Source organism: Culicoides brevitarsis, chromosome 3 (assembly GCF_036172545.1).
Source record: "Culicoides brevitarsis isolate CSIRO-B50_1 chromosome 3, AGI_CSIRO_Cbre_v1, whole genome shotgun sequence".
In the NCBI taxonomy this organism is placed as follows: domain Eukaryota; kingdom Metazoa; phylum Arthropoda; class Insecta; order Diptera; family Ceratopogonidae; genus Culicoides; species Culicoides brevitarsis.
In genome coordinates this window covers 27,073,933-27,089,998 of record NC_087087.1, presented here as the reverse complement: position 1 = coordinate 27,089,998, position 16,066 = coordinate 27,073,933, and the positions used below count along the sequence as shown (strand labels likewise).

At 32.7% G+C, this 16,066-nt stretch overlaps 2 protein-coding genes across 2 annotated transcripts; one reads left to right on the top strand and one right to left on the bottom strand.

Annotated features, from left to right (window-relative positions):
* The first annotated feature begins 4,631 nt into the window (after positions 1 to 4,631).
* LOC134834940 (pro-resilin-like) lies at positions 4,632 to 6,049 on the top strand. The gene is made up of 2 exons (XM_063849770.1): positions 4,632 to 4,792; positions 5,655 to 6,049. Exons 1-2 carry the CDS (start codon positions 4,712 to 4,714, stop codon positions 5,859 to 5,861), a joined length of 288 nt encoding a protein of 95 aa, XP_063705840.1. The 5' UTR covers positions 4,632 to 4,711; the 3' UTR covers positions 5,862 to 6,049.
* A 4,473-nt stretch (positions 6,050 to 10,522) lies between these two features.
* LOC134835147 (lethal(3)malignant brain tumor-like protein 1) lies at positions 10,523 to 15,708 on the bottom strand. Its single transcript, XM_063850017.1, has 3 exons — positions 14,853 to 15,708; positions 14,416 to 14,793; positions 10,523 to 13,192 (listed from the first exon to the last, which is right to left on the bottom strand). The coding sequence occupies exons 1-3, from the start codon at positions 15,640 to 15,642 to the stop codon at positions 10,623 to 10,625; spliced, it is 3,738 nt and encodes a 1,245-aa protein (XP_063706087.1). The 5' UTR covers positions 15,643 to 15,708; the 3' UTR covers positions 10,523 to 10,622.
* Positions 15,709 to 16,066: the final 358 nt, after the last annotated feature.

Sequence of the window (16,066 nt, the reverse complement as noted above, 5' to 3'; positions counted from 1 at the left end):
TCAAAGTGTCAAAGCAATTTTTGTCAAATCTTGCTCCAAATGGATAAAAATTTGTCAGAGGGCTCTAATTTATCATTTTTAATCATTTTATAACTCAAAACTGCCAAAAAATTGAAACTGGAAAAAAATTTTTTCTTTGACACAGTTTTGATTTGAAAACTAAATCAAAAATGGATAAAAATTTGTCATTGAAACTGAAAAAAAAAAACTTTTTTCTTTGACATAGTTTTGAAAAACTAAATCAAGAAAAAAAAAACTGTGTCAAAAACTTTTTGTCAAATCTTGCTCAAATGGATAAAAATTTGTCAATTTTTGCCACAAATCTTGACTCTAAATGGATAAAACTGTGTCAAAGCAATTTTTGACAAATCTTGCTCTAAATGGATAAAAATTTGTCAGAGGGCTCAAATTTATCATTTTTAATCATTTTATAACTTAAAACTGCCAAAAAATTGAAACTGGAAAAAAATTTTTTCTTTGACACAGTTTTGATTTGAAAACTAAATCAAGAACAAAACTGTGTCAAAAACTATGTCAAAAACTGTGTCAAAGCAATTTTTGACAAATCTTGCTCTAAATGGATAAAAATTTATCAGAGGGCTCAAATTTATCATTTTTAATCATTTTATAACTCAAAACTGCTAAAAAATTTAAACTGGAAAAAATTTTTTTCTTTGACACAGTTTTGATTTGAAAACTAAATCAAGAACAAAACTGTGTCAAAAACTATGTCAAAAACTGTGTCAAAGCAATTTTTGACAAATCTTGCTCTAAATGGATAAAAATTTGTCAGAGGGCTCAAATTTATCATTTTTAATCATTTTATAAATCAAAACTGCAAAAAAAATGAAACTGAAAAAAAATTTTTTCTTTGACACAGTTTTGATTTGAAAACTAAATCAAGAACAAAACTGTGTCAAAAACTATGTCAAAAACTGTGTCAAAGCAATTTTTGACAAATCTTGCTCTAAATGGATAAAAATTTGTCAGAGGGCTCAAATTTATCATTTTTAATCATTTCATAACTCAAAACTGAAAAAAAATTTTTTCTTTGACACAGTTTTGATTTGAAAACTAAATCAAGAACAAAACTGTGTCAAAAACTATGTCAAAAACTGTGTCAAAGCAATTTTTGTCAAATCTTGCTCCAAATGGATAAAAATTTGTCAGAGGGCTCAAATTTATCATTTTTAATCATTTTATAACTCAAAACTGCCAAAAAATTGAAACTGAAAAAAAATCAAGAACAAAACTGTGTCAAAAACTTTTTTCTTTGACATAGTTTTGTTTTGAAAACTAAATCAAGAACAAAACTGTGTCAAAAACTATGTCAAAAACTGTGTCAAAGCAATTTTTGACAAATCTTGCTCTAAATGGATAAAAATTTATCAGAGGGCTCAAATTTATCATTTTTAATCATTTTATAACTTAAAACTGCCAAAAAATTTAAACTGGAAAAAATTTTTTTCTTTGACATAGTTTTGTTTTGAAAACTAAATCAAGAGCAAAAAAACTGTGTCAAAAACTGTGTCAAAGCAATTTTTGACAAATCTTGCTCTAAATGGATAAAAATTTGTCAGAGAGCTCTAATTTATCATTTTTAATGATTTTATAACTTAAAACTGCTAAAAAATTGAAGAGTTCAGATTTTTATCAAAAAAGACGAAGTTCACGACACAATTTGTCAATTTCCTTATTGTTTCTCCGTCTAAAGAATAAATTTACAAACTAAGTCAACTTTTACTTTCTTTTTGATCGTTTCATGATAAATACGGTCCATATAATTATTACTTGCAATTTCAATAGTCTCCTTTAGTAGAAAAAGATAGACGAGTTCATGACTCTGCTGTCTGTTTAAATTGAAAAATTTGCATAAAACGATTAATTTTTCAATGAAATCCGGAAATGTTGACGGTATTATGATCTTGTCTTGTCTTTTGACAACCTTTTATACAAAAAGTCTTCATAATTCACGTAAATACCTCCTTCGAGCGTTCATCACTTTTTGAAATTGGGAAATAATAGCCAAGCATTTTCATGATAATTTAATAAACGAATTGCATTTAATTATATGTAATTTTCGCAAAACAAAAAAAATCCAAGTGTTTGCGGGCGCCGCCGTTCTAAATGCATAAATTTTCCAGCAATGCACGTTGTGATGGACATATCACATGCACTTTATCTCTCAAGGCATGTAAAGTTTAGCGATTATCTTCCATTGGTTTGATATATTTTGACATCAGTTTGCTTTTGTGTCCATTTATTGTTTGTTATAATTTGCAGCGCGAAAAAAAAAGATCATCATCAGTTCATTTATTATATTATTATTATGTTATTATTACATGCTCGCACACCTTCATTCTTTGTAAATTGTTCTGCCAGTTTCGCGTTGCAATAGAAAAACTGCAATAGATTCTTTTTTTTCTGTTGTTTTTGTTTTTTTTTTAGCTAAACAAAAACAATCGATTGTCTATGTTTTTTGTTTTAGTTTCTAAGTCTTAATATGATGGGAACTTGTGGTGTGAAAGACTTTGTGCTGATCTAAAGCGACAGATATGCGCCTTATAGTTGTAATCAAAAAGGGCAAATCGAGGGGCAAATTACACAAATTACGACCTTTAACGTTAAATTATCACCATTCAAGTTGTCGCGAACTGCTGATATGACTTCGAGGAAGTAATTAAAAAAACTCAAAACTGCTAAAAAATTTAAACTGGAAAAAAATTTTTTCTTTGACACAGTTTTGATTTGAAAACTAAATCAAGAACAAAACTGTGTCAAAAACTATAGTTGACGCTGATGAGAACCCAGAGGGTTTTGCAAAAAAGTTCTTCTTTTTTTGAAATGAGAATTTGAGGTGTGGATGAGAGCATCATGAGAAGGAATTTAAATTATTTCTGCGACACAAAGGGAATCCATTCACGAATTTGAATGTCATTTGAGGCAGAAACATGATAAATTTATGTAAACGATACATAAAATGCAACATCAAATAACAATTAAAACACGCTGTGATGCGCCCTCAAATGAGTGGATTTGAATGGAATTAAAAATGCATTAAAAAGCAAATGTGACAGAGTATTTTGTTTGAACAAAACGAGGTTGATTCTTACAAAAAAAAAATCGCAGAAGAAGTCCCCTGTGTGATTTTTTGTATTTTAAAAATCTTTAAAAGTAAAATGGGTTTTTGGTAGTTTTGAGGTACGTTCGTTGGTTTAAAAGAACTATATTAAAGTTGAAGGTTTAATTTTTTAATTTTAGAGATTTTTTAATGGTTTTGTATGTCAGTTTGCGTTGCAAAAACAATTTTTTCCGGCGTAGTAAAAAACCTTTTAAAATTCTAGAACAAAAATTTAATGCTTTTTTAGTGAGATTATGTCAAAGAGGTACTTAAGTATACCCAAATGCACTGAAAAATTTCAAAATCTCAAGAGCTCGTTCCAAAATTTTAAATTTAGGGTTTTTGGACTAGTTTAGGCCTAAATACTACAAAACCATCAAAAAATCTCATGCCATTTTTTTTTTTGATGAAATGTTGAAATCGGGTGATGTGAAAGTTGAAGGTTTAATTTTTTAATTTTAGGCTGTTTTCGGTATTTTATAGATTGAATGTCAATGCACTAATATCACAGGTTTTTTATAATTCGTTGTATAGTGATGATCCCTTGTAAAATACTGAGTTGTTTTAAAGGTTCCTTGATGGTCTTAATTGATTGTTACTCCTTAATGAATAGGGCTGAACATCTCCGACATGTGCTATGTTGACTCTTAGATAATCAGGCAAGAGACCTTTGACACATTTATAAGTGAGGACAAGCACATTAAAGTTTATTCTTTGTTTGACACTCAATAATTCAGTTTGTTTCACAGATTCTAGTATACCGATTTGATTCAGTCAGTGATCTTAAAATTGAGCTACTATTGACTTTTCCGATGAAATTTTCTTTTATAAAACGTTGAAATGCGCTCATGTCATTTGTTTCACGAAAACTTTCAAATTTTGAGTTTCGTCGTCACATGCGAATATTTGTAGATTTTTTTCGTCGTTTAAAGGAATTCATTCTGAACGTAAATCTTCTCAGAACATCCACCAATGAAACGCTCCTCTAAATATTTTATGATAATTGACAGATCGTGTTCTAACTGAACATTTGCCTTAACGTAGAAGCACTTTGTAAATTATCACATCATTCAACGTTGACAGCCATTGTCGTCGAAGATTAACAAGCTCATTAAGTACTCGTGCTAAAATCTTTGTAATTTTTGGGAATTTACTCAAAAATTACAAAAATTCTTTTAAATGTCACCTAAAAAAATATTGAAAAAAATAAATTCTATCAAATTATTAAAAATCACCTTACAATGTTGCACATCTATCGCATGAACATCTTCCCAACAACATTCGAATTCCCCTCCATCCGTTCATGCAGTTCTTCTCTAACGTCTTGTGATGCATTTTTTTACTGTACGACGTACATCTCAACCTTTAAGGCACATTCTCGTGCACGTTACACTCAAAAAGTTCAAAATTCAGGCTCAGTATATGACAGCAATGAATGAATAAAAAATGTTAAATTTTGATATAAATAGCAGTACTCAATTGCAATAATTCCCATAAAATGTTAAGATACTGACCCGAGATACACTCCGTGGTTTAAAAAAAATAAATTTAATTTAATTAAAAAACATTTGAAAAAAAAAATAACGAAAAATGTGGAAAGAAATTGTCGTGATTGCAGCCTTGTGTTATTTTGTGTATTCAGCACCTCAGGCTCCCGAAGGATATGAGCCGGTAATTTACGAGTGAAAATTAAATTAAAAAAAAAAATGAAAAATTTCGAGACAAAAAAAAAATAAAGTGAAAAATATGAAAAAATTGAAAATAAATTTTAAATTGATAAAAAAAAATATTAAATGAAATTGTTGAGAATTCTTATAAAAATTTGTTAATTTTGATAAAAAAAAAATTGAGATCCCCAAGATATTTTTTTTTAATTTTTGTAAATAATTAGTTAAAATTATTATTTAAAGTTTTTCTCCTTTATTATCAAAATGTACTCAATTAAATAAATAAATTTAAAAAAAAAATAAATTATTAAATAAATTATCAAAATTTAAAAATAATATTTTGAATTTTTAACTTAAAAAAAATTAGAGTCTAAATTATTTTTTTTTTTTTTTTTGAAGATTAAAATTCATCAAAGTAAATTTCAAAATTAAATTAAGAATTTTTTGAAATATAATAAAATAATTATTGAGACTTTAAAAAAATTGAATTCTAATAAAATTTAAGATAATTAAAAATATTTTTCAAAAAATTTTATCATTTTTTAAATCAAAAATTATTTAAGTTTTAAAAAATTTCAAAACTAAATTTTGAAAAAAAAATAAACATTAAAAAAAATTAATTTAAAATTAAAAAAAAAATAATTAAAAATAAAAAAAAATAAATATATGAAAATTAATATTCTTCAAAAATTTAAGAAATTAAAAAAAAAATTATTTAAAAAAATCAGGCGTCTCCACATTAATTACTCAAGAAAATAATTTAAAATCAAGATTCTGTCTCCACTGACCCGAAACTCTCCACAAACAAAGAGATTTCCCTCATCGATAATTTTAATTCACGTATTTTTTTTCTCAATTATTTTCAGTACGAATACCAGTACGAGGTAAAAGATGCCGAGAAACAACTTTTCTTCGACAAAAATGAACTTGGAGATGGCACAGGCAAAGTCACGGGACGCTATTCCGTTTGGTTACCCGATGGCAGACTCATGACAGTCGATTACACTGTCGACAAGGAAAGCGGATATGTACCCAAAGTCTCGTTCCAAGATAACGCCAACCCCTTGGGCTAAATTTTATCGACACAAAAAAAAAATCGCAGCAGACAAGAGAGACGAGTCATATCAAATACCACAAAAATTGAGAGTTTGAGTGCCTTGACAACATCCAAGTGTATATTTTTTTTAGATGCCATTAGTGATATTTTCCGATATTCTCAAAAAAAAAAAAATAAATTATTAAAGTTCACTTACCTTCTTGTTTTGTTGCGTCATGATCACAGCGACGCCACTTTCGTCGAATTGTGGTCTGCCAGCTCTTCCGATCATTTGCAGGATTGAATTTTGCGGAATTTCCACGACTCCTGGTTGATAAGTTTGCGTTGACTTAATAATAACCAAGTGAGCGGGCAAATTAATGCCCATCGCAAGCGTGCTCGTGCACAATAAAACGGGAATTTGTCCTTGGCGAAACCCATTTTCGACTAAAACTCGATCGTGTGCCGCCAAACCCGCATGATGGAAGGCAATTCCCTTGCTAATTGCCGTTTTTAACTTTTGATCTGAGATTTCGGCGGCAAGTTGGGTGATTTTTTGATGTTGTTCCGCACTAAAAGGGTATCGATAGTCCGTTACCAGCACGCTTGACGCCATTTCGACTCCCCGCCTCGTACTACAGAACACTAAAGTTGGCTTTCCGTTCGAAAAACGATGAATTACGTCGACAAGTTGGTAGTTGAGAGTCATATCGAAACGAAAATTTGTCATATTTGGGGGGCAATCGTAACCGAGAACCACTTTTTTGAGCTTTACGGGTCGCATGTCCTCAGAAATGCTAAAAAATAATTTTTTAAATTAAGAAATTTGATGAAAAATTCAAAACTTACGCAAAATATTTGATATTATCTTCGTATCCGTGTCCCAACCAGTCTGCCAAGTCGGAAATATTTGGAATTGTAGCGGAAACTGCGACGAATCTCAGTTGATTCTCACTTTTTCGGGAGATATCTTCGCCACGGGAGATTCTTGTAACGTCATAAATTGTCTTCATTCGTGAGATAATTGCTTCTAAAGTTGGTCCTCGTTTTGGTTCGTTCAATAAATGGATCTCGTCGACCATGAAAAGTTTGACGCTTTCGACAAATGGTCTGTTTTCCCGCCATTTTCGCGTCAATGAATCCCATTTTTCGGGTGTCGTCAAGATTAAATGAGCATCTTCAAGGTCACCGATGTCGTTAATTTCATTATCGCCCGTTGCCTCTTTGCATTTGACGCCGATCGGAGTGAATTTTTGCTCCCAATCTTGGAAACGTTCCTTGCATAAAGCTTTGATTGGAGCAACATAGACCATCCGGAAGTGTCCTAAAGGCAGATTTTGTTTCTGGGTTTCGTGCAAAAGACGAATCATGGCAATTTCGAAGATGGCAGTTTTGCCGGAACTTGTTGGAGCGCCGAGGACGATGTGTTTTTCTGTAAAAATTCGTGTTGAAAATTAATTTTAAGGCAATTCACTGAACTTACCTGAATGAAAGACGTCATCAAAGCACTTGGATTGCACCGCATTGAACGATTTGTACTCCCGAAAAATTTCACGGAAATTTTCAGCTGCAAAGAAACGCCATTTTTAGTCGAGCTGTTAAGGAAATTCATGAAAAAACTTACGAATCTCGTCCAAACTCTTCAAATTCGAGTGATTTCCAGTCCCGCTGGCTTCCATTATTGAAGAATCAAGTAATTTTGATGTCAAATTTCAATGAAATTTTGATAAAAACACAAGAAAATCGAGGAACGATTGGAACAATAACGTTTCGATTTTAATGTAAGCAGAGATCACTCATTTTAGAGTAACGAATTTGAAATTTTTCGTTAAAACAAAATTAGGCCAATACAATTATCAAAAATGTTTTCGACTTTATTGAACTTAATTTCTTAAAATTTTGAGAAAATCTTTTCTGAGAATATTTTTGAAAAGCTTCCGTTAAAATCAGTTGAAATATCAAAATTTTCATACATTTTTAATCAATTTCAGTAAAAAAAATTTTTTTCGTTAATTTCTTTTTTTTTTTTTGTTAAATTTCACATTTCTTCTAATTTTTAACTTTATGTTCAAAAGCATCAAAAGTTTTTAAGAAAATGTCGAGGCTTTAATCCGTAATTTAAAATTTTAATCTTTTAAATTATCAAAATGAAATTAAAATATTTTTAGAGTTTTATTATTATTGAAGATTTATTTCGAGATCCAAATGTTTAAAACAAAATTAGAAACTTAGATTCGATCTGTCGAATTTCCATTGAAAGTCCTAATTATTGAACTTCGTGATGTCGCTAAATTAGATCAATTATGAATACAAATTATAGCAATTGAGCCTGGTTAATAGCCTAGTCCAAATTGGCATAGAAGATCAACTAGAATTGGCATAGGAGATTTTGGCTGAATTTTCGACTTTTGTAAATTTAATTAATTTCGTTTACATCAAATTATTAATTCAAAAATTGAAGTGAGATGATCAAGAATCTTGGTGCATAATTTTATTCCTACCTTATATTCAAACATCACATCAATGATACGATTGCTAAAGCAATGTCATTGCTTAGCTTAATAAAAAAAAGATGTATTTCGCCCCGGAAAGTACCTAAGAGTTCTCCTGAATAGAAGAAGGAAGAGATCTTGTTCCACATGCGGAAGACCAGGACATCTGTTCCGACTCACTTTTGATTTAAATAAAATATCTAAGTTAAATGTAGAACGGAGCCTGTATTTTTCTTAACAACATTTATTTACAACACAAATGCCACAAACGAAAATGAATGACAAGAAAAAAATAAATAAAAATTGACATGAAATTTTAGGAATTTTATGAAATTGTGAAATAACAGAAGAAAGAAAGATTAGATTTTTTAAGAATCACATACTGGAGTGGAACTGCTGACACAATGCAGCCAATGCGGAAACCAAGAACTAGATCTTAAAAGAAATATTTAAAAACATGATCTAAATTGAGAAAATAAAAAAATTATAATAATAATTTGCTAAATGAATGATTTGATAAATCGGTGACTTTTATAAATTTTTGATTAAAATTATTTTTTTCAATGAAATTAGGATCCATTTTGGATATCAATCACCCCCTCCCTCGAAATATCTTCTGTAGGAAATTGAAAACACTTCACATTTGTACCGGCCTTAAATTATAATTTTCATTCGTCTCAACTCGCCATCTACAGATTTTTTTGAGAACTAAAAATATAAACAAAAGCTCAAAGTGCAAAAACCAACAAAAAATAATTAAATTTCAGCTCTCTCCAGCCATTCACATTGCAGCATCATGAATGGCAAGGAGCCCAATGGAAATCATCATCATCGCGAGGTGACAGACGCCGTTCATCCCCGTTTTCGCGAGCATTATAACGAGCCAAAGGAAATTATTTGCGTGTCATGCATGCAAAAATTTCACGCGAACAACATCACGCAAGTGATCGAGCACTACGCCTACAATTTCCACGAAAATTACTACCGAGATTGCTTGTACTGCCGCGGAAAAGTCCACATTTATCACGAATTTCACTACAAAGAGGACATCAAGTACTATCACGATTGCTACAGGTCGAGAATGGGCCTCGATAAGTGAACTTGAAACGCATCACCAGTCAAGGGTAACAGTTTCGATGAATCTGTACGATGTGCGAGAATTATGAGCGAAAATAGCAATGCGGAACTGCGAAATCTCACAATTTACAATTTTAATGTTAGAAAAATGTACCAAATATCATGAAATATCGATCAAGAGCGTGAAGGGAAGGAATTTTTTTTGGAGGAAAAATTAAATGAAATTTTTCTTGGAGCACAAAAATGAAAATTTTATCGTCTATGAAACTGAAATTTACTCCAAAATGAGATATTTTTGAAAATTTTCAAAAGTTTTGAAAGAAAAATAGACAAATTTTCATTTAAAAGCACAAAATTCAAGCCAAATGAAAAATTTTGAAGGAAAATTTACATCACAATGGAATTTTTTTGAATTTCTAAAAAAATACAAACAAAAATTCTTCTTGGATCATAAGATTTAAGACAAAATAGAATATTTTTAATCATTTTACAACTTTTTCTAAAGAAAAAAATTGAAAATGTGGAAATTTTGATAATTTTTAAAGAAAAGGAAGACAAAATATCATCTAAGAGCAAAAAAATTCATATCAAAATGAGAAATTTTTTTTATAAAATATTGAAAATGGAGGAAAAAATTGATAAAATATTATGCCAAAGCACAAATATCAAGCCGAAAAAGAAATTTTTAAAGCTAACTAGGGCAAATATGAACAAATTATCTTCTCGAAGTAAAAAATTCCATGAAAAAATTGAAAGTTTAAGAAAAAAATTGATTCTAAAGCATAAATTTTAGGCCAAAATACTAAAAATGTCAAAATATTAAAAGAAATTGATAAAAAATTTATCTTGGAGTAAAAATAATTACGTCATTTTGGAAAAAATTTCGAAATTTTCTAAAAAATATAAAATATAAAGACTTATAATGAGAATATTTAAAAAATTTTGAAGTCCAAATGTTTAAAAAGTCTCCAAGAGCAACAAAATTCAAATAAAAAAACAAAAAAAATTGAAATTTCAAAAAAATTTTGAAAAAGAAATTCCTTCCGCTCAATCCTACCACAAGACTGAACCTAAAAGTATTCTAATTTTAGAAAAATATTAAATTTTTTAATTAATTAATATTGTTAATATTTAAATTTATTACTATTGTATTCCATTTAATTATAGTGAATGAATGAAGAATTAACTAAATAATAATATTTTTCCATAAAATATTCCAAAATTTTTCCTTAACTAATAATTTCGCTCAAGATCTCCTCACGCAGCTTCAGGATGCAGTTGTAAATCTTCACTGCGGGCCCAAATTTGATGTTCAACTGTTCCATCAAGTCGTCCTTTGTCAGCGAAAGTAACGCTAATCCGTCAATTTCTTGCGTTTCAAAGGTCGCCGCGTGTTTTTCGCACGCTGGAATCGTCTTTAAATATGCAGCGACTTGCGCGACGGTCCAATTCGTGGGCGCATTTTCCGGCAAAGACGTCGAATTAATTTTTAAGAGTTCAGATTTAAGTTTTACTTGTTCCTCGGTCTTCAAGGGAGCTGTAACTATTGTCGTTGGTGTTTCCGTGTCTTCTTCTTCTTCCTTGATGCCGCCATTCGGTTTGGGTTTCAAGCGTTTCGGGGTGGTTTTTTGACTCGGCACGACAGGTTTTTTCACTTTTGGCACCGCGCCCAGTTTTTTCTTGTAATCCAAACGATCACTCAGTGTGAATGACGCCCAATTCTTCGGCAAATACGGACATTCGGCATTAACTTTGTGACAAAGTCGCGATTTATACAAAAAATTGCCGACATTTCTGCAGAATTTGATCACCGGGCAAAGGATATTGCCGGATTTGTTCTTTTGCGGTCGATGACTTTCAATTGGATGCTTTGTGACTTTCGCCCAATTCGTCGGATGCAACGAAGGATCGTCATCTTCAAGCCAATACGCGTACGAAACAGGCCAATTTTCGAATAAAACGCAAATTCGGTGTCCTTCCACGTCGGTTACGACTGCCGGGCGAACTAAACCTTCATTTTTCGGATCAACAACTTCGAGTTTCATCCCGATTTGGAAGGGAATCGGCTCGCGGGATGCAAAAGCTTCCTCTGGAACGGCAGATTGCCGACACTGATTCAGATAATTTGCCCAATTGAACTCTTTATCAGTCAAAGTTCGCAATTTTACGCCTTTTTTCGTCTTATGGTAGTTAATTGGATGCAAAACGGGCGAATCGATGTACGTCCAAAAGTCGAAACGCACGTCAAAGAAATCCAGGTGCACGAGAATTCGTCGTCCAATGACATCGGTGATGGTTGCTGGCGTCACTCCAGCTAGATTGAGCTTGATCGGACAATCAACTTCCATTTTCATGCCCGGTTTGAAGAACTCGTTTCGTGGTTCGTTGATTTTGAGATGCGGAAACATCTGAACGGGCGCCATAACTTTCGGGTCTTTTAGGTAAGTATTCCAGTCGAAAATTGCTCCGTTGTAATTGTTGGGCGGATCGATGATGCGATCAGTGGCGGAACACCATCCCGGCGGAAAAATATCCCGAGAATCGGCGTCAACCCAAAAATTGTAATCCGCTGGGAAACTATCGAAACGCAGTTTGAGACGATATCCGCGTTTTTCGTCGACAGTGCAGACGCAGAAAAGCGATTGATTGGCAGGATCGATCGCTTCGAGCTTCATACCGACTTGGAAGTGATTTTTCGCCGCCGGGAAGGGGTTTTGGAAGAGTTCCGGTGGCGCGTCAAATTCTTTCTTTATTTTCGTTGCGGGAATACTGAAGCTGCTGAGCGATTCCTGTTGCGATGTGTCATCCAGATCCGACATGGGCGACGTACTATTCGATTCGCTGCCGTCATCGTCCTCCGTTTTGATCTTTTTCAGCAAAATATCTTCGCAGGACCAACTACAAACTGTCGGACTGCGAAATTCGTCGGCTGTTCCGCTGCCACGACACACCATGCACTTGTACAAAACCTCTCGAACGCCAGATTTGCGTTTTCTTTTGCTCGCATCTCGCGATCCAACTGGTTCCAACAACTCTTGATCCGGTTTGTGACGTTTTAACGCATAATATTCCTCATTTGTCATCACCTCATAAACCCCCAATTGGTTGACCTTGAAATGAATCGTGCTGTCCTCAAGTGATCCGATGCCGTCTTTCCACGTGATATGCCGAAAAGGGTCACTCAAGTGAATATCATCCGTTATCCGGTCACTTTGGTACTTGAACAACTTGTGAACTGGAACTCGCAGCACTTTTGGCACGTCATCCTCACTTTCGTCGTTCGAAGCGCGACGTTTTTTCGCACGTGACGCTGCCGGGCTTTCGGGCGGCGTCATTTGACTCCAATCCGGATCGGGAAATCCAACGACTTCGACGTCGGAGTTCTCGTCATTTTCGTTGGAAGTGTCTTTTTCGACGTCAAAATCGTCGGTTTCTTCGGGTTTTGGTTCGTTGCCGTTCTTGCAGTGAAGATTTTCTTTGTCGTCTTCGTTAGTTGGTTGTGAAATATCGCTCGCCTTGGTTGGGGAACTCTCGTTTGATGCCGTACCCGATACGTTGTCCATGTTTTCGTCACAAAGTAAAGTATCGAGAGTGGATTCGGCGTTTTCGGGCGTGAGTGATGAGCTGCGACGAGCTTCGTTTTGCTCGATTTCTTTGATCAGGGACTTGGATTGCTTTGTGAATTCAGGTAAAATTGATGATAATGAGGGGCTGCGGTTCATGCGACCCGGAACGATGCGTCTTGTTTGGTCGATTGCGGTTGATTTTGAACGGGCTTTTAGTCGGGGACTTTTGTTTACTGAAAAAAAAAATGAAAAATTAAGAAATTTAATTAAAAATTTTAGAATAAATGTTAAATTAGAAGGTTTTGGAATTTATTTTATTTTTATTTCAGAATTATTTTTTTTAAAGAAATTAAAAAAATTTTTTTTTTTCAAATAAAAAAAGAAAATTCTAAACAATTTTTGAAAAATTTAATTTTTAATTTTTTTATTTAATTTAGGCCGCCCCAAATTTTTTTCTATGTTTTTGTCCCAAGGCCTATTTCAAAAGCCGCAAATTCAATGGGGCAAAATAAAAAAAAAGTTAAAAATGTCATCAAACTTGACCATTTTTTAGCCTTTTTCCATATTTTTCCATATAAGAATTTTCAAAATTTTTTAAGAAAATTTTTAATTTTTAACAATTTTTGTATTGAAACACGAAATTTAACATGAAATTCCTTCTCTAAAAATATTTTCAAAAAAATTATTTTTCAAAATTTTTGGACAGTTATTTTTATGAAATTTTTTTGTTTAAATTTTTAACTTGAAATACTCTGAGATCAATTTTAAATCATCAAATCTCAATGTAAATACCACAAAAACTACTAAAATATTCATTCAGAAAAAATTTTGTCTTTTGTATGAAAAAGTATTTCAAAACTTTTTTTTTATTTTGCCCCCCCCCCCCATTTTGAAAAAAATCTTTTGGGACAAAACATCGAAAAAAATTTGGAACGGCCTTAATAAATTTTAAAACTTACGAGCTTAAGAAATTTCGGAAAACAAAATTAAAATTTCGGAAATAAAAAAAAAATTGCGAGAAAAAAAAATTAAGAATAAAAATTAAATTTTCAAAAAAAATTATTTTAGAAAAAAATTTAAAATAAAAAAAAATAATTTAAATTTAAGATTTTTTGAAAAATAAAAACAAATCAGAATAAATTAAAATTAAGATTTTTTAAAAAATAAAAAAAAAAATCAGAAGAAATTTGGTTCAAATAAAAAATTAAATTAATAAAAAAAATAATTTAAATTCAAAATTGAAATTTCATAAAAAAAAAATTCAGAGAAAAAATGAAAAAAAAAAACTAAAAATTTTTTTGATTAAAAAAATTAAAAATTTGGGTCATTTTTAAATATTAAATTAATTTTTAAATAAATTTTCAATTTTTCAAATAAATCAGTGACGAAAAAATTAAAATAAATTCAATTCAACCCAAAAATTAAATAAATAAAAAAAACAAAAAAAATTACTCACTTTTATCAGCACTTTCGCACGCCTCTACGTTCATGCAGTTCTTATCAAGTAACTGTATCGGTCCATTCGGATTCGACAACTTTCCATCCGTAATTTGGATGTTGATCGTATTGAAAATACTGTCAAACTTTATCACGTTTTTGCCTGGCTGTACAGGTACGACGGGCGCAACTTTCACCGGATTTTGCGTAATTTTTGCCACATCAGCGACCACTTTGGATATTTGTTCGGGAAATTTGTCCACTAACTTTTCAAAGCTGGATTTTTTCTCGTCTCCGAAAAATTCTCCCTGCTTGGACATTTGCGGCGGCTCAAAGATTCGCTGAATTTGGGGATGTTCGATTGGCTTTTGCGGTAATGGGGGATTTATTTTGTTGGCTAAAATTGGTTTTTATGAGAAATTTTTCATGAAAATTTGCTAAAAATTGATTTTTTACCTGAATATGTTTTGACAATTGTCCCACTAGTTGTTGGTAATTTGACAGAAGTTGACGAAACGGAGACTTTCGGCAGGATGGGCAGCAATTTCTTCGTAAAATCTCGTTTTTCGAGCGTTTGATCGCCTGTCGGGTTATTACTGCTGACTACAATGGCTTTTGTACGCAGCTCCGGCGGCATTTCGTTCACAATATACGGCTCATCCGGGTTTTTTGTTAAAATTATCTTGGGCGATGGCACAACAATCACCTGATCTTGCGGCGTTCCAGGCGTTGCGACACTTTTCGGCGGCTTAATTTGCTCCACACGTTGCACAATCACCTTTTTCGCGGCGGAAATGGCGTTTTCGGGCGTTGCATTCACAATTTTCAAGAAACGCGAGTCACCCGGACTAAAAACAACTTTTCTTGCGGCACTCACGGTACTCGCATTCGTGTTTGTTGTCGTGCCATCGGCTGTGGGTGAGTTTATCGCTTGCACGACAACGGGTTTATTGGGCATTAGCGAAACTGGTTGCTGAATGCTAACGCGTTGCGTCGAAACACTGATGTTACCGGGCAATTTTTTCAGCAGCGACGTCGTTGTGGCAATTTTCGAGGATTGCGGACTCAAAACGATGTTCGGTATCGTGGGCATTGGTGCAATTTTCGCTGCTCGCAAGGCAGGATCCTGACACATATTCAGGACTTTTGGGTTATTCGCAAACTTTATCGACATTTTTTTCGTATCCGGGGCTTCGGGATCGCTTGGCGGCGCATTTGCAGCACCTTGGCTCGTGCCTTCTTCCATTTTCACGGAGAAATCACGTTTTTTTTGGGGAATTTTTGAATGCGAACTCAATGTTTTCTGTGCCGCTTTCAGTTCAACCAAAAATTGTGAACACCTCTTAGGGGAGTCGAGCAGAGATGAGGTAACGCAGTAAGGAGTACGAAAAAAATAAATGTTCTAAACTCGGAAATTGACCAATCACGAGTTTTTAGTATTTTTTCGAGTACGGGACTTTGTAGAGACATACGAGACGTACAGAGAAGATTTTTGAGCCAATCACGAGGCAGATCAATCCCGCGAACGGTTTTGAACAACGCACGTGTTGGAAAATAACCGTTAGAACCTTTTTTTGGCGAAAATTTGCGAAAACGTATGTTGATGAAAATTTTCATAGAAAATTGAATTTGATGAAAATTGGCTCATTTTTTATTGAGTTTGAAGAAAA